Source organism: Diceros bicornis, chromosome 18, assembly GCF_020826845.1.
Source record: "Diceros bicornis minor isolate mBicDic1 chromosome 18, mDicBic1.mat.cur, whole genome shotgun sequence".
Lineage (NCBI taxonomy): Eukaryota > Metazoa > Chordata > Mammalia > Perissodactyla > Rhinocerotidae > Diceros > Diceros bicornis.
In genome coordinates, this window is record NC_080757.1 from 10890880 (window position 1) to 10918638 (window position 27759).

The 27759-nt window shown below is 57.6% G+C and overlaps 5 protein-coding genes across 9 annotated transcripts; 1 reads left to right on the forward strand and 4 right to left on the reverse strand.

Annotated features, from left to right (window-relative positions):
- Positions 1–277: 277 nt before the first annotated feature.
- SPEM3 (SPEM family member 3) lies at positions 278–4182 on the reverse strand. Its single transcript, XM_058559453.1, has 3 exons — positions 4004–4182; positions 3803–3860; positions 278–3684 (listed from the first exon to the last, which is right to left on the reverse strand). The coding sequence occupies exons 1-3, from the start codon at positions 4139–4141 to the stop codon at positions 278–280; spliced, it is 3603 nt and encodes a 1200-aa protein (XP_058415436.1). The 5' UTR covers positions 4142–4182.
- A 755-nt stretch (positions 4183–4937) lies between these two features.
- On the reverse strand, positions 4938–6756 carry SPEM2 (SPEM family member 2). Its single transcript, XM_058559848.1, has 3 exons — positions 6568–6756; positions 6342–6399; positions 4938–6206 (listed from the first exon to the last, which is right to left on the reverse strand). Exons 1-3 carry the CDS (start codon positions 6703–6705, stop codon positions 4945–4947), a joined length of 1458 nt encoding a protein of 485 aa, XP_058415831.1. The 5' UTR covers positions 6706–6756; the 3' UTR covers positions 4938–4944.
- Positions 6757–7224: 468 nt separating this feature from the next.
- On the reverse strand, positions 7225–10571 carry SPEM1 (spermatid maturation 1). The gene is made up of 3 exons (XM_058559855.1): positions 9978–10571; positions 9816–9873; positions 7225–9617 (listed from the first exon to the last, which is right to left on the reverse strand). Exons 1-3 carry the CDS (start codon positions 10119–10121, stop codon positions 8875–8877), a joined length of 945 nt encoding a protein of 314 aa, XP_058415838.1. The 5' UTR covers positions 10122–10571; the 3' UTR covers positions 7225–8874.
- A 95-nt stretch (positions 10572–10666) lies between these two features.
- On the reverse strand, positions 10667–25521 carry NLGN2 (neuroligin 2). Of its 5 annotated transcripts, none has more exons than XM_058559843.1 (8): positions 25045–25110; positions 21921–22621; positions 18319–18369; positions 16079–16228; positions 15720–15905; positions 15401–15593; positions 14456–15052; positions 10667–13651 (listed from the first exon to the last, which is right to left on the reverse strand). In XM_058559843.1, exons 2-8 carry the CDS (start codon positions 22375–22377, stop codon positions 12778–12780), a joined length of 2508 nt encoding a protein of 835 aa, XP_058415826.1. In that variant the 5' UTR covers positions 22378–22621; positions 25045–25110; the 3' UTR covers positions 10667–12777. The 5 variants fall into 5 exon arrangements, with proteins under 5 accessions (XP_058415826.1, XP_058415828.1, XP_058415829.1 ...); XM_058559845.1 differs by having other exon boundaries at positions 21921–22053; positions 25045–25104; XM_058559846.1 differs by lacking the exon at positions 21921–22621 and having other exon boundaries at positions 25045–25521.
- A 1026-nt stretch (positions 25522–26547) lies between these two features.
- On the forward strand, positions 26548–27618 carry TMEM256 (transmembrane protein 256). Its single transcript, XM_058559854.1, has 4 exons — positions 26548–26663; positions 26963–26994; positions 27217–27297; positions 27395–27618. Exons 1-4 carry the CDS (start codon positions 26579–26581, stop codon positions 27536–27538), a joined length of 342 nt encoding a protein of 113 aa, XP_058415837.1. The 5' UTR covers positions 26548–26578; the 3' UTR covers positions 27539–27618.
- The last annotated feature ends 141 nt before the right edge of the window (positions 27619–27759 follow it).

A 27759-nucleotide genomic window follows, 5' to 3' on the forward strand; every position in this document is an offset into this window, starting at 1 on the left:
TCTTACCTCCTCCCCAGAGGGTGGCCTCTGAGCCACCCTAAAAAGAACTAAGTTCTCTGGGCTCTGTGGGAGCTTTGAAGATGCTGGGGATGAGTGACAAGGGAAAGGACAATGCAGCTCTAGGGCCTTGGGGATAATGGGTTTAGCTGTGCCACTATGGAGGAGAGGCAGGGGCAGGGATAGTCCCAGTCCTCATCAGGCCCTGTGGGTGGCCAGTGTCAGGAATGGGGCTAGGGTGGGTGTCCTAAATCAATCACAGAACACTTCTCTTGCCTCTTTATTCCTGATGCACATTTGTTCCCTCTTTTTCCGAGGTTCTCATCACACACTGATAGCCCCACTCCTTAATGGTCTCTGATGAGTTGTTGGGTGCCTCTTGGTGAAGGCACCTGGGAGATGGAGCTTCACACTTGTCCCTGCCCACTCCAAACTGTCTCTGGCGGGCATCAAAGACCACATGCCCTACCCGGGTGCCTGGCCCAGGACAGTAGGGCTTCCAGTTGATCTTGGGAGGCATAGACATCTGGCGATAGTTCTGGCAGGCTGGAGGAACCATATCCACAGGGCGGTACACCCAGTCTTGGCTGCCTGCTCTCCGGGAGGGTGGCTGCAGCTCAATTAGTACAGGTACCTCTGAGAAGGTTTGCAGGTCATTGTAGATCACCCGGGCCTTGGAAGAGCAGGAGTTCTGACTGGGTGGGACAGAAGTCCATAGTACGTGCCTCTCTGCATCCTCCTTCTGAGGAGCCTCCTCAGATACAAATGATTTCATCAGGGCCAGTGTTGACTTTGCAGTCTGAGGTGGGCCCAAGACTTGGACAGACTCAGTACCTGCAGCAAGGCCTGGGTTCTTGTGGAGGTCAGGATTTGGGATAAGGCATGTGTTCTTGTAGAGGCCTGATTCCTCCATAAGGCCTTGAGTCTTGGGGAGGCCAGAGTCTTGGGTAAGGGCTGGACCCTTCTGGGGGCCAGGATCTTGATTAATTCCTGGGTTCTTGTGGAAGTTAGGGCCTTCGGTACGTTCTGGGCTCCTGTGAATTCTAACGTCTTGGGTAAGGTCACTTTTCTTTTCAACTTCAGTGGTGTGGGTAAGGCCTAGATTCTTATGGAGGTCAGAATTTTGAGTAAGGCCCAGGCTCCTGCAAACTCCAGAATCTTGAGTATTCTTATCGTCTCTTGTAGTCTCTAGATTCTTGTAGTCTCCCGAGTCTTGGGTAAGTCCTGAGCCCTTATGGAGGCCAGAAGTTTGGACAAGGCCTGGGCTCTTGTGGAGACCTGATTCCTGGCAAAGGCCTGAGCTGTTGTTGACTCCAGAGTCTTGGGCAAGGTATGGGTTCTTCTGCAGGCCAGAATCTTGGGTAAGGCCTAGACTTCTATAGACTCCAGGATCTTGGGCATTACCTGTACTCTTGTAACCCCCAGATTCTTGAGAAGGGCCTGGGCTGTTTTGGAGACCAGTTGTTTGGGAGAGATCTTGACTTTTGTGGAGTACAGTCTCTTGGTTTCCTTCTAGATTCCTATAAACTCCAGTGTCTTGCATAAAGCCTGAGGTCCTCTGAATGTCAGAAGTTTGGGGAAATGGTGTGTTCTTGTGGAGGCCAGGGTGTTGGGTAAGACATGTGCTCCTAGAGATACTTGGATCTTGAGTAGGACCTACACTCTTTTGGGGGCCAGAATCTTGAGTAGTGACAAAATCTTGAGGATTCTTGTGAAGGGCAGAGTCTTGGGTAAGGCTTGGGAGCTTATGTAGGCCTGGATCTTGAGCAAGGCCTGGGTTCTTATGGAGGCCTGGATCTTGGGTAAGGCCTGGGTTCTTGTGGAGGCCTGGATCTTGGGTAAGGCCTGGGTTCTTGTGGAGGCCTGGATCTTGGGTAAGGCCTGGGTTCTTGCGGAGGCCTGGATTTTGGGTAAGGCCTGTGTTCCTGGGAACTTTAGAGTCTTTTGAAGGGCTTGGGGTCTTTTGGAGGCCAGAGTCTTGGGTGAGGCCTAGACGCTCATGAAGTTCCGGGGATTGGGGTTGGATTGGGGATTGGGAAATGGTAGAGAACTGCAGAGGGATGGGGAACTGGGAAGAGGGGACAGACTGAGGAGACTTGGAGGTTGGGGGAAAGGTAGGGGTTTGTATTAAGGTGGAGGGCTTCTGGTTGTTGGTGGGTTGATGAAGGACAAAGGACCTGGGAGAAACAAGAGGCAGGGAAAGAGTGCATGGTGGAGGAATGGTGCACAGTGGGCTCCAGGCATTTGTTGGAGAATGAAAGCAAGGTTGAGAAGGTGTAGCATCCTTGGAGTAGACCAGGAATTTGGGGTAGACTGGAGCTTGGGACTCTGTGTTTCTCTTCTCAGAACTGCAAGGATGGAAGCTGCAGTAAGGGAAGGTCTTGGGCTGTGAGAACTTGTCTTCGAAATCATTTGAGATCTTCCATTCCATATTCCCCAACTCCAGGTAACCCAATATGGATCCTATGGAGGGCTTGGCACTGTCCCCACTACGTTGATTCGATGTTTGCTCAGCTGTACCAGAGCTCACCAGGCCCTGCCCCTCTTGGGGCCTGGAAAGAGTGCCCAAGTACTTTCTGGAATACTCAGAGTTCTGGGGGAGGCACACACGGAATAAGTTCTGCTTTACCCCGCGGGCATTGTAGACCACATGGCCAGTGGAGAGGCCTTGGCTGAAGGCAGGCGGGGTAGAGGGAATAGGAGTTAGGATGGGGGTAGAGGTGGTGGCAGGGACAGGTGCAGGGACTGGAGTGGTAGTCCGGGCCATGACCAATGCTGGGGTAGGGGTTGAGGCAGAGATTGGGACAGGGGCTGGTGTAGGGGCTGGGGCAGGAGTAGTGGCAGGGGCAGAAGTTGGAGGAGGGGCTGGGACAGAGTTTGGGGCAGGGACCAGATTGTGGGCATGGGTATAGGTTAGACGAGCCTGGGCTGGGGTGCAGGCTGGGGCATGGACTGTTATGTGCTCTGGGCTGTGGCCCAGGGTGTGGACTGAAGTGTGCTCAGGGCCCTGGGCCTGGGCAGGGGTGTGCTCAGGAGTGAGGGCTTGGGAGTGGGTCTGGGCCCGGGTGGGGCTATGCTCAGGGGGGTGGACTAGGGAGCGGATCTGAACCTGGGGTTGGGTGTGTTCAGGGTAGTGGACTGGGGAGCGGGTCTGGGCCTGGGCAGGGATGTGCTCAGGGGTCTGGACTGGGGAGCGAGTCTGGGCCTGGGGGTGGGTGTGCTCAGGGGCGTGGACTGGGGAGTGGGTCGGGGCCTGGGTGGGGGCCTGGTTTGGGTCATAGTCTGGGGTCTTAGTCTTGCTCTTTGGGGGCAAGCGGAGTGGAACCATGTCCAACTTGCTCATCCTGGGGAACTGGGAAGATGTCTCTTGCCTGGAGAAGAAGGTGGCTTGGGCCTTTAAGGCTGTGACCTGAGGGGCCTCCCCAGCTCCCATCATCCCCTCCTTCCACAGTCCCCACGGAGCCTCCACAGGAGCCTTGGCCTGTCCACACTGAGGTGGCATCCAGCAGCACCTAGAAGCCTTCTCATCATTCGTGTCTGGTATCCAGGAGTCAAGGTGGTTAGGGTGCCCAAGCAGGAAGCTTGGGCGATGATGGAAGTGGGAAGAGACTCTTGTGAACAGGTTCTTGGGATCCACGGAGCAGCGCATACACATGGGATGGCTGCCTATACGGCTGGGTTGCTTGTCTGCAGGGAAAGGTGGGATGGGACAAGGCTGGGTTCCTGAGAGGCTGAGAATGGGGAGAGGGATAGAAGAAAGGGCACAGACCCACATCCCCTTGAGGCCGTGCTGGGGCCCACTCACCTTTGGGGAAAAAATGACGGAAAAGAATCCGCAAGGAGCTCTTCAGATGCCTCCAGAGCTGAGGGGAGCAGGGGAGGGGAGGGTCAGGAAGTCGGGTGAGCCTTGAAATCCAACCCTGGACACATCCCAACTGCCCTCCCACCTCAGCCCCTTCCAGGCCCCAGGGATCCCCCAACCCTGCTGCCCAGACCCTGCTCTGACCAGAATCACCACATTGATCCCCACGTTGAGCAAGATGACACTGCCCAGAATCAGAAGAATTGAGTCTCCTAGGTCCTGGCACTTCCTGAGGTTGGTGCCAGAGCACACTTGGGCTCTGTGGTGGGCTCGCTCACCCATGGCCGGGGGTCCCAGGACTACCTGGGCCCCCTGGCCCCCATATACTCACTAGGATCCAGACTCCTCTGGTGGGGGAGGGGGAGAAGGACTGGATCATAATGGGGCAGGTAGTTGGGGTCACAATGAAGGAGGGGGAGGAAAAGGAGGGCCCACGGTGGCTTTCCCTGGTAACCGGGTTCAGATAACCTGAGCCTGGACAGTCAAACAGGGCTGGGAAGCCAGCACACCTCCCCTCCCACCCTCATTCGTTCCCTCACTGCCTGCTGACTCACTCATTCAAACACTCACGCATTCCATCCCCTTGATCGCTCCTGAGACTGGGAAGACCTTGGCCTCAGAGCCCTGGGGAAGGCCTGGCAGGAATCCAGAGCCTTGGCCTTCTTGTTGCCCTTCACTGGGCCAAGGGCCCACATCTGTCCAAGTGTGGAACCCCCAGGGCTGGAATCTGACCTTAGCTTCTCACGTGGGGCTGAACCTCTGAGCCCCCTGTGGGGACAGGGAGAGCAGAGACACAGAGTAGGTGCCCAGAGACCAGTGGTTTGGAGTCTGCAGCTGCAAGATCTACTTAGCGCATGGTGCAGGACCAGGAGGGCCCTGCTAGCAGGACTGTGTCCAATAAGCCAAGGGGAACTTCATGCCAAGAAGGGGACACTGGCTTCTCATTTCAGGAAGCCTAGGGCAGGGACCCACGTCGGCAGAAGGAGTGGCGCTTCCAAGCCACAGACCACCACAGTGTTTCCTGGACTCTGTTGCTCTTTATTCCTCTCCCCATGCCCTGCCCCACTGCCTACTTTCGCTGCTGGTCAGTTAAGTTTCCCGGTCCGGCTCCTGTGGAGGGAGGGCCTCGAGGCTAAGGTGGAAGGTGGCGGCAGTGAGTTGGCTCGCGCTCTGCTATCCTGCACCTGCCGCTTCAGCTCCAGGCTGTCATACACCTGGTAGTTGGCATTGCCCCCCGGATTCCGTCTGAGTGGCACGAAGGTGGGTGGAGGTGGAGGGAGCTCAGCAGCCTGGACTTCGGGCAGGGGCTGGGAGGAGCGGGAGAGCAGGGCCGGGCTGGGAGCCAGGGCCTGTTGGTATGAGGCCTCGCCCAACACCGTGAGGGAGGTGGAGGTAGTCAGAGGGTGCCGAGTGGACAGTGCTTCTGCCCGTTCGGCCGCCCGGCGCCGAGCCTCATGAGGGTCTCGGGAGCCGTAGCACAAGTGTCCCGTGGATGGGTGGGGGCTACGGTTGGGCTGGCTGTAAGCATGGCTGGGGAGGCTCCGCCGGTGGGACTGTGGGGAGCACTGCTCTTGGGCCTCGGGACGGGAGCCCCGGGGCACCAGGAGAGATGGAGGCTCAGAGCCCTCCAGACCACGCCGCCTCTGATCCCAGGAGTCACACAGTAGCTGGCCCCCTGAGGAGTAGGGGCTGTGCCCCCCGGGGACCCAGGAGGGGTTACGGGGCAGCTGGCGGGGAGTTGGCAGAGACGAGGTCCACTGCTCAGCCTCCATATTGCCCCAGATGCGGGACTGTGAGCAGAGGGGCCTGTAGGACTGCAGCCTCAGCTCCGACTTGGCCTCCACACGCTTTGGCATGCGGCGCAGCTCAGGTGACAGGTAGAGAGAGGGTGGTGGCAGGCTGGCCAGAATCCCACCCTGGCGGCCCCACAGCCCCAGATTGGAGGGCAGGCCCATTTGCTGGTAGAGCCCTCCCCAGCCCCGCTGTGGGTACTTGGGATATGGGAAGGACAGGTCATCCTCCTCTTCCAGGCAGGAGTCCAGATCCTCCCGATCAAAGGGGGGCATTGGCCACAGCTGTGACATCTTGCGGCTGTGCTGTTGGCTACGGAAGACTGAGCGGTTGTAGGGGAACTGTCTGTGGTTCTTCAGCCTTTGCTGGTGGCTGCGGCTGCGGCGGCGGCAGCGGCGTGAGCAGCGGTTGCGGATGCGGTGGTAGGAGGAAGAGTAGCAACAAGTGGGCCGGGCCATCTTCACTTCTACAGGGTCCAGGATGCAGTGGATGTGGACGTCTTGGACCTTGGCTGGTGAATCTTGGGGAGAACTTTCACAAGCCTGCAAGATTTCATCTGGGGGAGGCACGAGTCCATGTAGGCGGGGCAATTGTCATGAGTTCGGGGTTGAGAACACCAGGGCCTGGGTGTCTAGGGCTGTGGTGGTTGTGTGCTGGGGGGGGTCCCTACCTCTCTAGCTACCATACTTACTTTTTTGATTAATCCAACAGATCATCTTGTCTAAGGCATTCTGGAACCCATGCCACATCTGGGGGTGGAGTGGGGTGGGCGGGTGGGAGTGAAGGCCAGGCTCTCCACCCCCACCCTCCACCCCCATCCCAGCCAAGACCACTCCTGCAGGGAGAGGTGCAGGCTGCAGCTGGCTTTGATCCTCAGCCCTCTTTACCCCTAGGGATGGTCCACAACCATCACTGACCACAGTTGCCATGTTGATCCCAATGTTGACAAGAATGATGAGGCCCAGCAGCAGGAGTAGGAAGTCCTCAGCATCCTGGGGACTTTCTTGGTATTGACTGCAGCACCCCAGGGTGTCATACCAGAGCTGGTTTTCCATGGTGGGGGGGTCCTAGGGCCACCTGGGCCGCGCCCCCCCCCACCAGCCCCGACCCACACTGAACTCATGCCAGGACCTGGGGACACCTACCAGCTGGTGAGGGAGCTGGGTCATAATGAGGCACATTGAAGGAAGTCACAATGCAGAGGTGGCAGCTTTTTTATCCACTTGGCAGACCCTTTATATGGCCATCTCTCCCACTCAATGGAGCCCAGTCCCCAGATATCCCAGTCTGTCCCTCTGTCTCTGTGGGACTTGCTTAACTCAACACCTGATTCCTGGTTTGAAAATATGGTAGCTACAGTTGTGAGACAATCTTCATAGGAATTGAATCATGCATAAAGGATTTCCTCTATTTTATTGTTCTTTTGAGACATTATGGCAGCTTATGTAGCCTGTTGGTACTTTCCAACCCATGCTTACTTGGGGCCAGAGCTAGGGTGACTAGATGGACCAGTGACAGCAAGAGTCCCTTCTGGGATCGCCCCCCTGCTGCACCATTCCCTCCCTGACCTGGCCATTTCCCTGTCATAATCCCTCTAGCACCCACTCTACCCACCCCTTTCTGGCCAGGGATTGCAGCCCTCAGTGCTGGTGGTCGTTGAGCCCATTGGCCCCTTCACTTCAGAGCAAGACTGACTTCTACCTTGCTGGGGTTGCTGCCTCTGCCAGGGACCACCCCTCTCCATCCTAACCAAATGCCCTCCCACTGAACCACCCTTCTAAGTTGAAAAACTGCTAGCTGCCACCTTAAGCAAACCACATGAAATTCACAAAGCGCAAAATAGACGTAATTGTTGATATGACAAAAGGAGTCTTCGATTTAAACCAGGCTCATCACTGGGGTCTGTGAAAATGGTGCCCTGGGGACCTCAAGTCATTTGTTTGCACACTGAACAACTCAGCAGAATAGAGAAACAGCTTTTGGTGGTGAACACGATGTAGTTTATACAGAAGTTGAATTATAATTCAGGTGATAAAACCTGAAATCTATGTAATGTTATAAACCAATGTTACCTCAATAAAAAATAAATAAATAAAGGAACAGCCAGTGGACATTTCCCATCAAGCCTCCAAACACATAGGAGGTGCTCAATGCATACTCACTGAATGGAATCAGCTTAAAATGATCAATTACGTTAGCTGAATGAAAATGATCAGACAAGCTGGGCGATTCACAAAAGGCCTGTACCTATCCTGGGTACATTCCAGAAACCCAGCTGGTATGGCAGGTGAGGTCCAGCTCCCTCAGCCTATGCGCACTCACATGGCTCCTTGTTCCCAAGGTGTGTATGTGCACACACATGTACATGTGTGCATGCATGTGTGATTCCAATTGTCTAGAAGTAGGGTAGAGCCTGGGTTTTCCTGTTGTCCAGTGGATGCGGTATTCTGATGAGTTCACATGGCAGACTGAAGGTGGGAGATTCCGATGGGCCAGGCTGACTCAGTGGCAATGGGAATCTACCTGTGGGAGCAGGGGGATGGAGCATCTGAGGTCGTGAAGTTGATCCTTGGTGACCTTGTGACCACGAATAAGTCACTTGGTCTTTCTGAGCCTCAGTCTACTCATTTGTGACATGGAGGTGCTAATTAGAGGAGTGAGGTCACAGAGGGCTGTGATGTTATCGTGAGGCAGCCCTTGAGTGTGTCCCCAGTATTTCTTCCTCAGCTCCAAGCCTGCTTGAGGGTACAGGAGCTTCAGGTTCTGACTGGGGAACTGTGAGGGACTGGATGCCTTGACCTTCAGCCATCCCTCCTCAAAGAAACCAGGGCTTAAGAGGGAACCATGTCTCACCCCTAGCTGCAGCCTAAACCTGGGCTCTGGCAGGAACGAGACCTCTGAGGAGCTAGGGCCATGGGGATGAGGGTTCCCCATCTAGTAAAAGAGTGCCTGGGGATCTGGGGTGGGATTTGGGAGGCTTCTCTGGGCACTAAAGAAAACAGAGTAGAGTCAGGTAGGAGTCTTACAACCATGAAGGGTCTGGGAAAGGGCTGAGGACAGGGCCTGGGGAGGCCAAGAGTTGATGAGGGTCCTTGGGGCTCTCTAGGCCCTGTTGCCAGGGAGATCATTCCCTTAGCAACTAGGGCTTCTGGGTGCTGTGTGGGCTCTGACATCCCCCACACTACCACAAACTACCTTCTCTCTCCTTTTTATTCTTTTCCCAGTCACCTCTCTGCCAGGGAATGGTATACCCAGTCCTTGTCCATCCCCTCAGCAGTGCTGGATCCAGAGGCCAGGGGGTAACAGTGGGACAGGGCCTCCACTTCTCGGGTCAGCTCTCGAAGCCGCCGCCTCACATCGCGGGCATCATACACTATGCGGCCTGAGGAGTGGCGCTGGGGGATGTCTGGGACGATCGCTGGGCCTCGGATGGGTGGCGGGGCTGGTGGGGCTGGCAAGCACTGCTCCTGCTCTGCCTCAGCCCCCGCCCCCGCCCTGCCTCCACTGTTCTTGTGGCTCGGGGCCTGAGGGCTGGGGGGTGGGGGGTTCACAGGATACACATAGGCCTCCAGGCCCAGCTCTGACCGCATCTCTCTTTTGAGGGGTCTTTCCTCTATGGTCTGCTGGAAGCGGATGGTCTGGGGAGGTGGTTCCACAGTGTCCTGGGCCCAGGGAGCCCAGAACCCCCAGGTGGGTTGGAAGCCTTTCCAGTCCTTAGGGTGATCCCAGTTGTGGGAGCAGATTGCTGGGTGCTGATGTGGGGGCTTCTCGTCATTGTCAGTGTCTGGGGCCCAGGCTACCGGGCAGTGGGCACGGCACGCTGAAGAGCCTCGATGGTGATAGCGGCGAGTGGGTGGAGGGGTCACGGTCATTTTCACAGGGTCCATGGTGCATCGAAGGTGGACTGCAGGGAAGCTCTGCTTCGGGAGCTGGGTCTGCTTCCCAGGTGAGGATGACTTAGAAGCTTCTGTGGATCAGGGAGAGGTGAGAGGCTGGTGAGGAGGCTGGCTCCTCCAGGGATGGAGAGGCAGGGTGCAGGGAGAAGAAGCTGCACAGCTATGGTGTCTGAGAGGAGAGAGCAGGAGGGGAAGAGGCCAGCTTAGGGTCAGGGCTAGAAAGCCTGGTTTCTGCCCCTCCTACACCCCAACCCCCAGCCCCTGCTTACCTTTCTCACAAACAATATGGAACACTTGGTGTAAGAAGCCACGGAGTCTGCACCAGAGCTAGGTGGGGGAGGACACAGTGACCCCAGGCAGGTCCTGGCCACCAGGCCTGTTCCCCGACCCCACCGTCCTACCAGCACCCTCCTGCCCAGCCCCACCCTGACCAGTGTCACCATATTGATGCCAATGTTAATGCAGATGATGAGGCCCAGCAGCAACAGGAAGGAGTTGCCCAGGTCCTGGCAGTTGTTGGTGTTGGGGCTGTGATACGAAGCCCACCCGGGTTGTGGCCACTCAGCCATAGCCATGGGGGTCCCTAGGGCCACCGGGGCCCCTTGGCCCCCAGCCCTCTGTGCCCACAGTATCTACCGGCCCGCCTGCCTGTCCCAGAGGCTACTGGGGGTAAGCGGGTCACAATGATGCTGGGGGTCTCCCTCACAATGTGCCAAGAGGGAGAGTCCTGGGCCCACAGTTGACCCTCCAGCCTGGGCCCAGGCCTTGGCAGAGGCTAAGCCCTTCACCTTGCATGCCTCTCCTGTGGCACACCTGGACAGCCCATGGGCCCTCTGGCCTGTCTAGTGTCTGCCATCAGCCCCTGCCTGCTCCTTCTCTCCACCACGCTCTGACCTCTGCACGGCTCCTGATCTGAACTCCCCAGACAGCCCCATTACCATGGCAGTCTTACTCCAGCACCCACTCTTCCTTTCTCTCAGCCCTCGGAGCTGGGAGACGTTCACTGAAAAGGGCTGTGGGCTCGGACACCCTCCTCCTCCCTCATCGGCAGTCACTTCCCCAGGGCTTGTTTTTTCAGAGCCCCCTGCCCCCACCCCCTAACATAACAGCAGGCACAACCAACAGTTAAACTTTTATATTTACAATATTCTCTTCATCTTTTGCCAGGTTTAAAAATGTGTACAGAGCCGTGAAGGGTTGGGGTGGGGACATGGGATTGTCAGGGAATTGTTCTGGGGAGAGGGGCTGGGCACTGGAGTCCGTGGCTGAATCATGGGGTCCCCCAGCCCCCCTCCCATGCCCCAATTTGGGGGGCATCTGTCTACAGGGTTCAGGGCCCAGGTCCCTAGCATTTAGAGGGCATGGCTGTTTGGAGAGGAGCTGGACCAGGCAGGGAGAGGTGGGAAAAGAACTAAGTTTCCACGGGTGGAGGCGGGAGGAGAAGGGACAGCCAGGAGGCAAAGTTCTGGGGAGCCAAGACCAGGGATACTGGATTTAGGTGTCAGTGGAAGACAGCACCCCACCCCCTACTCAAGTTTGGCACTAAGAAACCCACAAAATGCCAGCAGATGAGGATTCGCTCCTTCTCCACTGGTGTCCCTTAAAACCCTTCCTGACATCGTTCTTTTCCCCAGAGGCTCAAACCCTTTCTCCTCAGGTGCCCTCCGGGCAGTCACCTCACACATGTCCTTTCAAATTCTTCCTGCTGGTGTCTGCCCAAGCCCCGTCTCCCACTGCCCCCTCCATCTGCTCCTCAGCACAGCTGACCTCATTCTGTCCCCAGCCTGTCCCGTGAAGCCTTTCTCCCCTGCTCTCCTCTCCTCCACTCCTTTCCTTCAGCCCTGGTGGCCAAGGGAAGAGGGGGCAGGTCAAAGAAGAGAGTGGGCAGCTGAGGGAGAAACTGGTCTGACAGATGGGGACGGCTTCAAAGAGGGAGACAGAGATGGAGGAATGGAGAACTGAGGCACAGAGGGAGGGATGAGACATGGTGAGGAGAGAGACACAGTCGGGACCCCTTCAGCTGTCACTTTCCCTCCTCTGTATCCACGTGCCCCCACATTGACCTGCCCTGACCCAGGACTGGGGAATCCTTGGCACACTTTGGGGGTCTTCCCCCCTCAAACTCACCTACCCAGTTTGGCACGGATGAGCAAATGGTCTGAAGACTGAGGGAAAGGCTGTCCTCAGACCCTGATGAGGGCTTTGGTCAAACATGCATGGCCTCTGTGGGTGACAGGTGCCATGTCCCCACCCCCCAACTCAGCATCTGGGGCGGGGGGCAGAGCTCTCCCCTCAGGGTTTGTACATCCCAGTCAGCTCTCAGCTCCGTTAGTTTGAAGTCTGTTCCCACCTGCTGTGTGAGGAGGAATTAAGTGCCGGGCCTGAGGCCTGGTGGATGCAGGGAGGTGCTGCAGAGAAAGGGACCGTCTGCATGGGAAAACACACATCCACATGCAAGAACATACTTCCACTCAGAGAAACGTGTCCCGGACCCGTGGGAAAACAAGTTCCCAGGCAGCACAGGGATGCACGGATTTCCTCCCATCCCCCTGGCAGGGAATCTTTGTCTGTCATCTGTGGAAGGCGAGGCCAACTGGAGAGAACGTGCTCCATCTGACTTGTGCCATGGGGGAGGAACATGCTTCGCTGGGATGGGGAGGGGTGTGGGGCGGGGGGGGGGGGCTGTGATTTCCTCGCTACTTCCCAGGCACCACCCTGCGTTGTCTGGTGGCCAAGGGTCACTGTCCGTGAACACTCCACTTCCAGGGTCTCCATGGGGTGGGGAGGGGGGAGGAGGTGGGAGAAGGCATGAGGGAACAGGATTCTGGGGTACAAATCCCCGCAGAAACTCTTTGAGGGGGCCAACATGTGTCCAGGGCGGCAAAAAAAAACCTCACCCTGCACATGGGAAAACACACCCCCTTGTGAGAAAGCACACCTCCGCATGGGAAAATGCTCCCACGTTTCCACACACCGAAGACTGGTGTCCCAGTGGGGGGCAAACAAAACGCCCTCCAATTGTACAGAGGCCCAGGTCCAGAGAAGAGAGTGGGCCTCTCTGCATGGGCAAAACACGCATCCCGGGGAGGAAACCCACGTCCACCTAATGCTCCTTGACGTGTGGCAGCTCCACACGAGAAAAGCCTGTGGCCAAGTCCTCCTCCCTGCCTTCGGAGTGGCACTTCCCGCCGGGCCGGGAGGGCCGGGGAGGAGGCCCCCCCAGGCCACCCCCTATACCCGAGTAGTGGAGTGGGGGTGGGGTAGCGTGTTGTTGTGGCTGGTAGCGGTGGGGGGAGGCGGGGGGAAGGGCCCAAAGGGATGGAGGGAGGGGGGCGGCGGGGGCGGCGGGGGCCCCAGGCCACTGGGCAGCAGGGTCAGGGCCCCGGGGGCCAAGAGAGGCACATCGTCCGGTGCCCGGCGCAGGGCCAGGGTGTAGTCAGGCGGGCAGGCAGGGCGTAGGGCTTCGGTAGGGTCCGCCCCGATGCCACCGCCTCGCTTCAGCTGTAGTGACACTAGCTCCTCCTCTGGTGGCAGCTCACGGCCGGTGGCCGGGAGCAGGGGTCCCCCACCAGGCACCCCGGAGCCTGAGCCGCCCGGTGGGCTGAGCCGCCTGCACCGCAGCTCCTGCCGCCGGTCCCGCTTGTAGTAGAGGGCGGCGAAGGCGAGGATGTTGAGGAAGAGGAGGGAGGCGCCCACAGCCACAGTGACACTTAGCTCCGTGGAGTAGTCTCGGGAGTCCCCGGGGAAACGGTCATAGGCCCTGGGGCCGGGCTCGGGCTCAGGCTCCGGTGGCAGGGTGGCAGGCGGTGGGGGCCGGCGTGTGCCCGGGGCGCCGGGGGGTGGGCGAGGCGGCCAGCGAGTGGCGTAGGGAGGCAGGCGCGTGGTGGTGGTGAAGAGCTCCGTGTGCAGGTTGTGCAGGTGGGGCACGAGCTCTAGCCAGAAGGCCACCTTGTTGGCGCGGTAGTTGTCACGCACGCGGGGCTTCAAGCCGATATGCAGGTACTGCTTCTCCTTGCTGTTGAACTTGCTCCACACCACCTCCTCAAAGCGGTTGGGCTTGGTGTGGATGAACTTGGTGTCCTGTGGCACTGGCTGGTTGGGGTCACTGTGGGCACAGGAGGGCAGGGAAAGGAGGAGTGAGGGTGAGGCTCCCACGGGGGTGTAGGAGGCATGGGGAGCGAGATAGATAAAGATGCAGGGAGACAGAAAGAAAGTCAGAGAAAAAGAGAGAGACAGAGATGGACACGAAGAGACAGAGAAACTGCCAGAGACAGAGAGACAAATAGGGATGGAGACAGACTGCCAGAGATGAGGACAGAGGGCCAGAGATAGGCAGAGACAGACAAAGAGACAGCCAGTGAGAGAGGCAGAAGCTGAGACTGAGTGAGATAGAGACATATAGAAACAGAGAGACAAAGTCACAGGAGAGACAGCCAGGGTGAAATCAGCAGGCAAAAAGGAAATAGAGCAAAGAGAGCAGAGGGAGAGGGAGAGATATCAATGGATTTCAAGAGAGATGTAGAGACAGCAATAAAGAAAACAGACAGACACAAAGCCTTACACATACTCAGACACACAGATCGGAGCAGTCAGACAGAGGGGCAGAGCACTGGGAGGAGAGAGAAAGGGTGGGGAGGCAAGGGAGAGGAGAGACAGACACAGAGCCAAAGCCACCAAATGAGCCCACCCCCAGAAAGGACAAGGACCTCTCTAACTCTGCTGAATTTCTAACATGCAACTCAGTGCCCGGCACAGAGAAGGTGTCCAGCAGGTGTCTGAGTGGAGAAGGCAAGAGCGCTTTAATGGAGGAATGATGGCCGTGTGAAGGAGTGAGGGAGAGGAGCCGAGGATGGAGGGTGTGTGTCCCTTGGCCTGCAAGGGTGCCCCACCCAGCCCCTCTGGGCCTCACCCAGTCTTGGCGAAGTTGGTCCAGTAGGTCATGACCACGGCGCTGAGCATGACATCATTCTTGGAGAAGTTGCAGGGGAAGAGGTCAGTGGCACCCACCATGGGCACACCGAAGACGTAGGGTAGCTCATCCCCATGCGCTGCGTCTGCCCACTCGGGCCTGCCCTCAGCCTGGCAGTGGTGGTAGAAGGTGTAAAAGTAGACAGGAGACTGGTAGTCGGCGTGCAGCTTGGCGGTGGCCACAGCTGGTGCCACCCACTGGTGGTCAGTAAAGAGCGCCAGCAGGGTCTTGCGCCGCATCTCGCCATTGTCCCGGTCGGCCCAGTCCGTGTACATAAATTTGATAGTCTCCCGCAGCACATCCTTGCCCTCCGGGTAGCCATACAGGTTGTCCACAAAGTTGGAGACTGTGAAGTCGAAGGCGCTGGCGGACACACCGTCCTCACTCTCTGCGGAGTCCTCCACGAACTTGAGGCCCTCTCCCTGGTTGACACCGATGAGCATGTCGTAGTTGAGGAATTCTCCCTGCTGCATGAGGATCTCAGGGTCATCGGGAACGACGTCACCATCCACCACGGGCCCGAAGGCGATGTGGTAGCTGGGGGGAAGGGGTCAGGGTTTCATTACCTGCTCACAGCTTCCTCTCAGCTCGCAGCCTGCTGAGCCTCTGCCCAGAAAACCCTTCTCCCCTAGTTAAAATCTCCTGAGTCCTCGGGGCACTTGGCCTCTCAGGAAGTCTTCCCTGAAGCCCTTCATGGCATCTTGTGCACACCTGCTCTGTTTAGGCACCTCCACTCAGGGAAGGCTTTCAAGACAGAAGGTAGAGCTCCTAGAGGGGCCTGAAGCCCACCTCTCCTTGCCAAATAGAATGCCTGTGGGCACCTCTCATCCTCAACCTCCTTGGAACCAGCAAGGACCTGGCCCTCTGCCACACCCATACCCATACCGGGCAGGCTGCACGTCCTGGTCCACCAGCTCCCGGGAAGGCTTCCGGCGCAGACACTCCACAGCTTCAGCACTGTCCTCCCGGTCACAGCCCACCTTGGCCGCCAGCAGCCGCGTGTACTTAAGCGGCTGGTAGTTGACAGACCAGCTGGAAATGGCAGTGCCACTTTGGGCGATGGCCTTCTGGAACAGCCCTGGCGAGATAGGCAACAGGCAGGCTTCAGGCTGGGCAGTATAAGCCCAAGGGAGAAGGGGGAGCTGGTAGGGTCAGGGGTGTGGGAAAGGAGAAGGGAGGGGCAGACTGAGAAGGTTGCTGGTACCTTCTGAATGATGGGAGAGGATCAGAAGGTTGACACAAGAGGCCCCTGCCCCAGACCCAAAGATGGTGATGCGCTCGGGGTCGCCCCCAAAGTGGGCAATGTTTTCACTGAGCCAGCGCAGGGCCTGGATCTGGTCCAGGAGTCCGTAGTTGCCTTTTGCAGCCTGGTCCCCAGTGCTGAGAAAACCTGGAGGTAGAGGAAGAAATGGGCTCCCTGGGGGTGTCACAGCACCCTTGCCCCCTCTCTGGGCAGCTCAGTCCAGCCCAGAAGCCATTCTGCTTCTGCTGGGTTTAGAGGAACCCTGCCCGCCAGGATCCGCCCCCATACTCCAGCCCCTAGAGTTGGCTGCCCACCCTCACCGAGCACCCCAAGGCGGTAGTTGAGTGTGGCTACAATGACGTTGCCATAGGCAGCCAGGACGGAGCCATCGAACATGTTCCCAGTGCCCTCCATGTAGGAGCCGCCGTGCAGAAAGAGCATCACAGGCTTCTTCCCAGAGTCCCGGATATCTGTGTGGGGAGAGGGCGGGAGGGTGGGCCAGGAAGTGGGGGACAAGGATACAGTCAGACCAGAAGCAGCACCGCCCAGCTCCTAGGCCTGCTGAGGACCAGCCCGGAGCTCAAGGGACATGTCACTCCCATCCCTGGGGGGCAAGACCGGATTCCCCTCCCTCCCTCCCCAGCTAGCCCTGGCAGAAGGTCCCTCCCCACCTCCTGCCAGCCTGCCCCACAGCACTTCTCCAAAGCTGGGCAGACCTTCCAAGCCTAACAGAAGTGGAGGTGGGGGGTGGCCCCCCTCAGGGCATCTGCTGGATCCAGGGAACCCCCTCCCTACACACACACAGCTAATCTTCCTGCTCCTAGGAAGAGCAAGGTTCCAAGGCTGGCAATAGAGCTAGAGATGCTGGGAGGGTCCTGGCGTCTCCTCAGACTCAGGCCTTGGGCCTCAGCTCCACGTGGTAGCCTGGTCTGTGGGTGAGGGGGTGCCAGGCCCTAGGGTCCCTGGGGGCTTGGTCTCCTCCCCGCCCTAATTCCTTTCTAGGTCACCTCCCCAGTTACCACGGCAACCCCCAGCCTAATTACTGTGGCAAGAGGAGGCAGGGTGGGAAATAGCCTGCTTAATGAAGCCAGGGTATAGCTTCTAGTCTCGGACCCCCCAAACTGGCCTGAGCCCTGGGTTCTGCACTGAACCCCTCTCTTTCCATGTCCCCAAAAGATCCCATAATCACTGCTACATGTAGTAGGCCCCTGAGGCACTCCAGATGGGACTGAGTGACTAATTCCAGAAGAGGGTGGGAGTCTGAGAGGGCTTGCCAGGGTCCCCAAGGCTATAGTAAGTACCCTCCCCTGCAACCCCTCCATGATTTAGCCACAATGCTGGGGCTGGGGTCACCACTGTCCCACAGGCCCTCCTCTTTCTTGACACCTGCAATCTCTGACTAGCACTCGGCAAACAAAAGCCAGGCCTGGGTCTCCACAGCTGGTCCCCAGCTCCTCTGCCACCCTCCGTCTTCCTGCTAGAAACTTTCCTCCTGCCAGAAAGTCAACCAACAGGTCACTAAGACCCTCCCCTCCACAGCCCCCCACCCCAGACAGCTTCCTGCCTCCTGTCTTCTAAGACCTTCTCTGCCACCTCCCTCCACCTAACTTTGGCCAGGAGCTCGTAGGTGGGCAGTATCCCCTCTGTGTCCTCCCCAAATCCTATTCTTCCCTTTGTTCAACCTCCAGTGGGCTTCAGGCTGGAGTCTCCTTCCCTCCGAGGTCCTGTGCTAAATGTCCTCAGTTCACCCCCTCCTCCCCACCCAGCACCTCCACTCCCATTGGTGGGGGAGGGGGTCAGAAAGGGAAGGAGCAGGAAGGGGGGCTGGGGCAACAAGAATTCAAAACCCACAACAAAAAAACAGGATCAAGAAAGAAAGAAAAAACAACAACCAAAAAGCAAGAAGCTCTCGGGGCAGATTCAACAAGAAAAGAAAAAAAACAAAAGATCCGTTTTTGGAAAAAAAGAAAAAAAGAAAAAAGTTCTTTGCATTTTTTTTTCAAAATTTTCTGGTGAAACTTCAAGATATTGGGCCCTGTTTTCAAAAATTTCCAAATTCTTTAATTTGCTTCAAATGTTTGTGTTTTCTGCGTCTGATAGGCTTTTGGAAATTGTAGCAGGTTTCTGATGTTTCAATTGTGTCATCAATTTGCCAACTTTAAAATTTTTTTTCAAACGTTGTTTTGCTCCAAATTAAAATTGTTTTTTCAAATGTTACATTTCACAAGTTTCAAAACAGTCCAAATTTCTGTCAAACTCTAAACATTTAATTCTTTGGAGTTTTTTTTTTCTGATATTCCAATTTCTTTTTTCACTTAATTTTCACCATGTTTAGCTTTTCTTGCAGGTTTTCTAGTGGGTCCAACATTGTTCAAATTTCGTTTGAAGTTTTCATAATTCTTTTTTCCAATTATCACAAATTTTTCTTTTCTTTTCTTTTTCATTTTTTTAGTTGGGAGAACTGAGGGGCCTTGAGGGCTGTGGGGCATTTAGTTAGGGGCAGGGCCGTGAACGTCCTCTTATCAGCAACCACATGCAGCAGCGGGATTTTTAAATCTACCTGTGTCTGGCGGATTGAGCGTCGCCTCGTCACGTTTTTTTGTGAGCGGACCTAAGACCGGGAACACAAAACAGAGAAAAAAGGACAATTTTGTGGGGAAAGATGGGGGTCGGGGGAGGTGGTGGATGGGGAGGGGAGGAGAGAAAGCAGAAAAGGGGAGGGTGGGGGGCAGAAAAAATAAGCCAAAAAAAGCAAAATTGTTTGCAAGAAAAAGAAACCAAGAAAAGAGAAAAACGTTTCTACAACCCAATTTTGTTCCCCTCCCCGGAAAAAGTCATGCCCCAAAGAAAAGGCTGTTTTTGGGGGGGTGGGGTGCCTGAGTGGGCTGAGGCCTGTCTTAAGATATATTGATTTGGCTGGAAAGGATTTGGCTTGTCGATGTGTTTGCTAATTGCTGGAAATGAAACGGTGTTAGAGGTGGGATGGGAGGGGAGGGGAAGCCCGCCAGGGTGCCTGGGAGCCCAAGGCCAGCTGTGCCACCCAGGCCACCACTCACAAAGGCCCTCTTCAGGGCCAGTCAAGCACCTGCCTGCTCCCTCAGGCTGTAGAGAGGAGGGGCTGCAGCAGAAAGGACTCTGCTTCCCTCTGGACCAATCTGGAGGGCACAGGGTAGGATGGGGTTAGGGGTAGCCCGCCCCTGCAGCTTGAAGCCCCTGGAAGCCCTCAGCTCCCCACTGGAGAGCCGTGGGGAGGTCAGCTAAGGCTGCCTGCCCACCTACCCAGCCTCTCACCCATCAGCATTTCTCTTCCATCCACACTCACAGGCCTGGCTTCTCACCCCATCTCCCCAGTGTGGGGTGAAGCAGGGAAAGGGGTCATCAGGTCTTGCCCTCCACTCCACCTCTTCCCTCTGCACCTCCCCCAACCTCATCCCTTACCCAGGCCTGCTCTCCTCCCCCAAAATGGTAAACTTCCCACCAGGGGCACCAGCCCCCCACCAACCCCTGCTCTAATGCCAAAAGCCCCCCTCCCCAATTGGGGGGTTCAGTCCTCAAATAGGGAAAAGGAACACAGTGCCCTGAGCTAGCTTGACACATAAGGTGCCACGAGGTGCTGGGAGGCACAAAGTGTGTCCACTGTCAAGGAAAGGCCCCACAATGGGCTCAGAGTTTGGCTCCAGGGTTCTTTCCGATTGCGGGATTGGTCAGGGGAAAGCTGGAACCCAGAGGCCTGAAGGGGTTCCCCCAGGCTCATAGGCTTCTCCTCAACAGAATGAGGAGGGATGGGTCAGCAAGGCCCAGGCCAGCCTCTGGAAGGCTTCTCCCAACTAGCAATGATAACCCCGTGGGGACCCATTAGGATCAGGACCTGTTCTTCTCCATAACAGGATGGGGATGGGAATGAAGTCAGCAGGCCATGTGTGTGCATGAGAATATTAAGTGTGTGTGTGTGTGTGTGTGTGTGTGTGTGTGTGTGTGTGTGTATGCCTGAGTCAACCTCTTCCTCCCAAAGCTGGTGTGAAGATTCAGTGAGATCACCTGAATGTGTCAGGCCCTAAGCAGGTCTGCAATAAGTGATGGATAAAAATACAGAAGGCGTGGGCATGGGTGGTGTGGGGGCAGAGTAGACAACTTATTTGGAAGTGTTGGGGTGGACAGTCCATTAGTGGGAAGTACTGGGTGGATGTTTCACTTGTGGGGTAGTGAGATAGATAGCCCACTGAAGGGGACACTGGGGTGGACAGCCTACACGAAGATGTGGGGGTAGAGAGTCCACGAGTGGAGAGCACTGAGATAGCCAGTCTGTGTGGAGGCAGTGGAGAGAATGATTCACAGGCAGGAGGGCGGTGGGATAAGTGGTCCATGAGAGGGCAGGGGAATGTGAAGTGGATGGTTCTCATGTGGAGGGTGTTGGGGTATTGGGGAGGATGTGTGGAATGTATTGGGGTAAATGGTCTGTTAGGGTGCTTGGAATCTGGATAGGATTGGAGGAGATGATACTTCTATGCATTGTGTGTCCAAGTTGCTAGGAGGCACGGTTTATATGGGGAGGGGTAGGTAGGGTGTTAGGGTGCATGACTGGTATGGGAATACAGGGTGGATGGTCCATATGGGAGGTGTTGGGAAGAACATGGGTTGAGGTGCATGAGGTGTTCTGTGATTGGCATGAGAGGACTCTGAGTGCAGGGAGTGAGGTGTTGGAGTACCGGATCTGTGAGTAGGGTGTAAGGCTGCTGGCTGTTGTCACAGCCTGAGGTATGATACAGATGATCTCTAGGTAGGAAGTGGGGTAAGCAATGTTTGAGAAGTGTAGAGGGTATTGGGGACTGTGGTGTGAGTGGCCTGTTGGAGCACATGTTCCAGGTGCAGAATGACTGGGGTAAAGGCCTATGTGTGGGTGTTACTAGGTCACATGATCTATATCCAGGGATACTGGGGGCCCAGGCCTGTGTGGGTGATGGACACACAATTTCAGAGAAGTGTTGGGATGTGTGCTGTGTGAAGTTGCTGGGAATTGTGATATGTGGGGTGTTGGAGCACATGGTCAGTGTGTAGGTCGGTTGGGTACATGACCTGAGTGTTGTTGAGTAGCTGAGATTCCTGGTCTGTAGTGGGACTTGAGGACATGATGTGGCAGTATTGGGTGTGTAGGGTGTACATACAGGGTTTCCTGGGTACCAGGCCTATGTGTAAAGTTGTTGGAAAATGGCCTGTGGGAGTGTTGTAAGAGTTACTGGTCTCTGGGGGTGTTGGGGTGTTTTGGAGTAGTGACATGGGGTGTTAGAAGGATCCCGTGGGGGCTGTTTGTGAGGTCTGTTGGGGTGGCTGGATTTCTGCTGATCACTCTTCTGTTGTAGACATCTGGAAGGTATTCTGAAAGATATTCTGATTAACCTTGGTGTGCTGAAGGTTGGCAGGGGGAGAACTGTCCAGGGGGAGTGTGCTGGGGGCCATGAGCAGTGCTGTAGTGAACTAGAGAGTTCACTGACAAGAGCCAGCTGAAGGGCCCTAGGGAAAGTGTTCTGATGGGGATAGGTGGGCTTTGCTGTAAGTGGAGGAATCTTTGCCAAAGAGCTTCCCTGATCCTTTTGGGGTATATAGGGGTCAGGGGACACAGCATCCTGGAGAACAGGCACTCAGCTCAGGCCAGGGGCTCTGGATCTGATGTGACAGATGGAAGTCTACCCATGCCGGCCTGAGGGAAAGGAGGAGTCTATGTTGTCCTTGATAGATATAGCTAAAGTAGATATTGAGCCAGGGACAAGCCCAGGCCTGGGGGTGGGAGGTCCGGCAGAGCTGGAGTGGGTGTCTAGGCAGAAGATGAATGCCTCCATCACCTCATCACCCTCAGTGGCCACTCTGTGTGCGCCTCTGTGCGGAGAGGGTGGGTAAACCCAGCCTAGTGCCTGCTGCCCTTACCATCGATTCTCTGTGGGCACAAAGAACTTCTGGGGTGGCTGTCTGTGGGATTCATTCCTGGGACTGCCTGGCAGGCACCCATACCACCCTCGGAGGTCATGCAGAGCCTGCAGGGACAGAATGCCCCTCACGGCCCCCCAAAAGCCCAGCACCGGGCCCCTGGCCGTGCCAGTGCCTGAAGGTTTGCATGTGCGTTTGTGGGCTGTGTCCACGGGGTGCTCGGCCTGGTGCCAGCGCCCTTACCGTCCTCGGTGGGCACGTAGAGGTTGAGGTATAGGCAGTCCTCACTCTGGTTCTGCACGTAGGTGGCGGCCGCCTCCAAGTTGTCGGTGAACCACACAGGCAGCATGATGGCGGGCAGCGCCCCGTGCAGGTTCTGCGGGCAGGCGGGCGGCAGGGTGGTGGCGTTGCGCACGCCGGGCCACGAGGCGGGGGCCTCGGGCGGCTGGAAGCGGCGGGCGCCGAGGGGTGGCGTAGCGTAGGGCACACCCAAGAATTGCACGACTGGGCCCAGGATCTCGTTGTTGAGCTCACGCCGCACACCGCGCACTCGCCCGTAGGCCGTGTTCACCACTGGGAAGCGCTCCTCCCCGAGGCTGCTGAGGCCCAGGCTCGGGCCGCCCGGGACGCCGCCGCCAGGACCCCCTCCCCCCCGCTGAGCCCCCGCCAGCCCCACCAGACACAGCGCCAGGAGCCACATGCTGATCGGGGGACCCCCCCCTCCCTCCCTGGGACCCCCCCCCCTCGGAGAGAGAGAGAAGGGGGGGAAGGGAGGGAGGCCCCCCTCGCCCCAGGAGGGAGGAGGGGGTGGGGGAAAGGAGGGAGGAGGGGGTTGGGGAGGGCCCTGGGTTAGACTGGACAGAGGAGAGATCTATTCCTCTCCATGGAGGGGGCAAGGGGTGGGGAAGGGGAAGGAAGTGGGAGAAGGTGAAGGCAGGCCCGATCTTCGGGGAGGAGGGACACGGTATGCAAGATTCAGACAGACAGACAGATGGACAGAAAAATACAGAGGAGAGGTGGGAGAAGGGAAGGAAAATTGGACGGGGCAGACAGAGAGGAAAGAGGAAACAGAAGAGACAAGTGGTTAGTGATTTGAAATTCAGAGCACGTTGCCCCCCTTCTTTCACCTCCAGGCCCCCAGGCCCCTCCCCAACCCCAACAACCCCCCTCCCATCAGCAGGGACCCAAATAGAAAAGTCTGAGGCTGGGGGGTGGGGTCAAGATGTGGTAACTGTCCAGCACAGAACCAGAGGAGGGTCAGCTCCCTAGACCCAGGACACCCCCTTCCAGCTGCTTTATCCCTCCCAGGCAGGCTCTCCTCAGGGGACTCAGGAGTCCCAGTTCCCACCTCCCTGGGAAGGATGAGATGGGCAAGGAAGAGAAAATAAAAATACCAAGTCATTAATTAGCAGGAAGTGGCAGGTTTGTTTATATGTGTTAATTACTTCTGCGCTGTAATTTCATGGCACTGAACCCCAACCCCAGGCCAGACTCAAGTCTTTCTTGGGACTGCACAAGCCTAGCACCTTCTCCTCTCTTCAACATCCCATTCCCTAAGGATTTGTGCAGCAGGGGACCCTTTTCCCCCTGGCCCTCTCCATTTCTTCCCTCAGAAGTTAAGGTGCTTTGAGGCAGGGGCTCGAGTAGGGAGGTGATGCTGGAGGGGCAAATCCAGGGACAGATGCGTGATCCTGCAGCCGGTTGCTGGGCGACGGGATGCTGCCCCGCAATGTTACCTCGGCAACGGGCTGCAGCTTTCACCCTGGAGGGGGTTCTAGAGGAAGAGAGGAAGGGGCTGGCTTGGTTATGGGGTCCACTCAGGGCATGAGAGGGAGAGCAAAGGCATGAGTCAGAACGCTCGAGTTTCCCCCAACCTTAGCATAGAGGAAGAAGTATGTATGTTGAGGGGTGAGGAGATTGGGGGCTTAGAGAACCCTAAAAGACCCGCTTCTTGCCCCTTGTTGGCCAATCAGAGCCTAGCTCTAGGGACCAGGCCTCTCTGGCTGGGGAGAAGGGGTGCTGAGGTGGGTTTGGAGAGCATCAGATGCACCCACCAACTGCCCCCCAGTCTTGAACAGCCTTGGACCCCAGACGCCTTCTCTTCCATGCACAGCATTTTGACCTGTGTCCTGGGGACAAACCTCGGTTTTCTTTTTGTCACATCTGAGCTTTTCATTTCCCCTTCCCCTTGCCAGCCCCCCACAGTTGCTACTCTGATGCCTGGGTGCTCAGGGTAGCAGGGGCAGGACAAGGGAAGAGATCAGATTGAAGGAGCAGACACCCAGGTCGTTTCAGCAAGCCCCCCCCAGCCCCCCCCCCTAGCTGCCAGAGCTGTTTGCTGACACGGGGTTTTCAGAGCCAGGCACCAGCCCGCGGGTGGCTCTCTGCAGGTGTCAATTTAGTCCAGAGATGAGGACACAGGAATCCTTACCACACACACCCAGTCATGCCCTCCCCCTCTTCAGGTCCTCTTAAGCTCCTGTTCCCCCATCACCTGGAAGGGGCATAGGGCTGGCTCCCTCAGGATCTCTTCTGCCCATGCCAGGCTGGTCTCTGCTTCCATGGCCTTGCCGCCCCCTCCCCCTCCCACTAACACAGTCTGCCTCTGTCACCCCCCCTTCCTTAAGGTACTTTAGGCCCTGGCCTCCTCCCTGCCAGCTTCTCCCCCTTCTTCCCTCCCACTGGAGCTCCCCCCCACCCCATCTCTCTCCTCTCCATAGCGCTCCCTCAGAGCATCTTTCCCCGGCCTCTTCCAGCTTGCTCCGGCTCTTGCCTTTAGTCTCTCACCCTTCCGTCTTTTTTTCATCTCTCTCTTCTATATCTCCCTCCTTGGTGTTTTTCATCCTTCTCTCCCCTTCAAATCCCTTCCTCAAATTTCTCCCTCAAGCCCCTTCTATTTCTCTCTCTCTTTCCTTTCTCTATCTCTGTCTCCCCCATTTTCTCTCCCCATCTCTGTCTGCCACATCTTGCTCCCCCCTCCTTCTCCCTATCCCTCTGCCTTGCTCTCTCCATTCCTGCCCAGGCCTGACTCCCCGAGCCGGGGAGAGTTGAGGGACCGGGGCTCAGGCCGCAGGCCCCCCCCTCTTCCTGCAGTGGGGAAAATGGCTTGGCCGGGAAGGGGAGAAGGAGGGGGAGGGGGAGATGGGAACACACGGGGTCTGTGGGCCCATTCAAAGGATCATTCATGGGCTGGAGAGAGGCAGAGACAAAGAGACCGAGACGCAGAGACACGGCGAGAGCATCCCTAGGCGGAGACACGCAGACAGAGCAGGCTGGGGGAAGCCAGGCGCAGGGAAAGAGATGGGAAGAGGGAGACCCCAGTGGACCGCCACGCAGCCCCCTCCACCCAGCCCGGCTTAGCTCCTACCTGGCTCAGCCCTGGGGCCGTGGTGCCTCCATCCAGGGCTCCGAGTAGGGGGCGGACGGGTTTCGGGAGGGGGGCGGCGGCCTCTGAGCCCCCGCGGCTCCGCAGGCCCAGCCCCCGCCCGCAGCGCCTCACCCGGCGGGGGAGGGGGATCGCCCCAGCCCCGGGGGGCGGGGCCGGGATCCAGTCGATCCCCGGTGAAAGGAGAGGTAGGGGATGGGGTCAGGAGGAGCCCAAGAACAGGGAACCCCGCAGTGGGGACGGTGGGGCGAGGAGAGGGCAACGGGACAGCACTGGGTTGGGGATCCACTGCCTCCGTGGGCCGGCTTCGAGGGACCAGTAGGCGGTACAGGCGGAGGATCCTAAGGGATCGGGTGCGGGAGGAGGAGTCCACGGCAATCCCCAGGGGCCCGGAGCCCGGGAGCGCAGGATCCGCGGTGCAGGGGCAGGGATCCAGCCGGAATCCTAGGGGAGGGGGAGGGATCTAGTCGATCCCGAGGGCGGGCGGGAGGGGGAGGTCCGAGGAGTCAGAGGAGGGGGGAGCCGAGTCTGGAGCCCCGGGGCGGAGGTCGGCACGGCTCCTAGGAGGGAAAGTGGGGGTAAGGGGGAGGCTTCGAGGTACGCTCAGTAGCCAGGAGGCCCGGACTCCTGGCTCCGCGCGCCAGGGCCCGCCCGCCCCGCGTCCATCCCAGCCCGAGAGTGATGATCCGCCGGCGGAGCAGCCGCAGCAGCCCCGCGCGTCACCGCGCGGCCGCCTCCCCCGCCCCCTGCCGAGAGAGCAGCGCACACCCCTAGCTCGCACTCGCCTGCCTGCCCGCCCTCCGGAGTGTGGGGGGATTGGTAACGGTGGAAGGGGGCGGGAGTGGATAGACCGACGGATGGACGAAGCGGGCCGGGGAAGGGTGGAGACATCCCCCCAGATCTCCCACCCTCGGGGTTCTCTTGGTTGGTTGGGGGTTGGGGAAGGAGGGGTGAATATAGGGGGCGGGGCATCATATGAAGAAGGAGGAGCCTTCGGGCCTGGAGGAGGAGCCATCTGGGTAGTGGGCGGGGTTTAATGGCTATGGGTGGGGCTTTGGTATCCGTGGGGCTGCCTCTTTTGGGGAGTGAGTCTGGCTTAAAGCTGAAAAGGAGGAGCCTGTGGGGAAAGGGGCGGAACTTTGCTTGGGGACTGGGATCTTCGGAAATTGGGCGGAGGTGGGGGGGCGGTGTTAGAAGAGGCGATCAACTTGGAAAGTGGGCCAATCCGTGACGCAAATCCTCTAGTCCCGCCCCCCGCAGTCCCGCCCCCCCCCCCCCCCACACACACTGCTCCGCTCCTCCGCTTCTAATTGGTTCTGGTTTCTCCGCCGCCAGACGTCTTCGCCACTCAACAGAGGTTTTACAAAGGCGCCAGTACCCGGGTGAGGACCTGGACGCTGAAATGAACACAGCCCGGATTGGGCACCTGTGGGCCTTATTTGCATGGAAGATCGGGATTGGCTGGCCTCTTGGGTGGCCTGGGCGGTGTTCGTCGGGCGCGTGACCAACTACGGCCATGGCTGGGCCAGGGGCTGCTTTCCGCCGGTTGGGTGCTTTGTCCGGAGCCGGGGCCTTAGGCTTGGCCTCCTACGGGGCGCACGGTCAGGGGCTGGGGATGGAGCTGGGATTGTGCTATGGGCGACCTTTGGGGTCTGGTGCAGGGGTGGGGTTTATGGGCATTGCCGGGGCTCCCATTGACTAGACAGCCCGGGGAGCCCTAAACCTTTTCAAGTCCCTCAGCTCGGTCCAGTTGGTTCCCACAACTGTCCATGTATGTTTCCACGAATCAAAAGCCTCCTGGGGGCGCCATTTCTCGCCAGTGTCCACCTGGGTGCCCCCGGGAATGGGGGCGGTCAGGGCTGGCGCTAGGGCTGGTAACCTTTTCCTCTCCTTTCCACAGGCGCCCAGTTCCCGGATGCCTACGGAAAGGAGGTGAAGTAATGCGTTGGGGCTCTCCGACTTCCGGGTCTATGAGGGCACAAAGTCTGGGGTCCCTGAGGGAACTAGGGGAGGGGCGGAGCGCGGGTCTTTGGAGCTGGAAGCCTGAGGCGGAGAACTCCGTCTGACCGAGAAGCAAGCTGGCACTTCAGTTGGGGGACAAACTTTTGCCCGTGCGTTGCTTAGGAAGTCCCCCCATTTCTCTTTTTTTCACAGCTCTTTGACAAGACCAACAAACACCACTTCTTACACAGCCTGGCCCTGTTAGGGGTGCCCCACTGCAGAAAGCCCCTCTGGGTAATCTTCCCCCCTTCTCTAACCCTGACCAAGCCCCACCCACTTCTCATCGTGCCCTGTTCTTACTAGCCTGTATTCTTCCTTGTATCTCCCTCAGGCCGGGTTACTGCTAGCCTCTGGAACCACCTTATTCTGCACCAGCTTTTACTACCAGGCTCTGAGTGGAGATCCCAGCGCCCAGACTTTGGCCCCTGTGGGAGGGAGCCTGCTACTCTTGGGCTGGCTTGCCTTGGCTCTTTGAGCTTCCTTGTGTTTAATTTCTGGGTACTTTTTTGAGAGTTGGAGCAGGGAGGGGATTAAAAGAGAAAGGCAAATAAAGAATTTTGGAGTCTTTGTTCATCTAACCTCTTGGAGGAAGAAGGATAGGGATTGTCAACTTCTGAACTCTCTCCCTTTCCTAAGACTGAATCAGTGAGCCTTGGGTCTGGGGATTCTGTTCGCTTCAAGTTAACTTGTTATGAG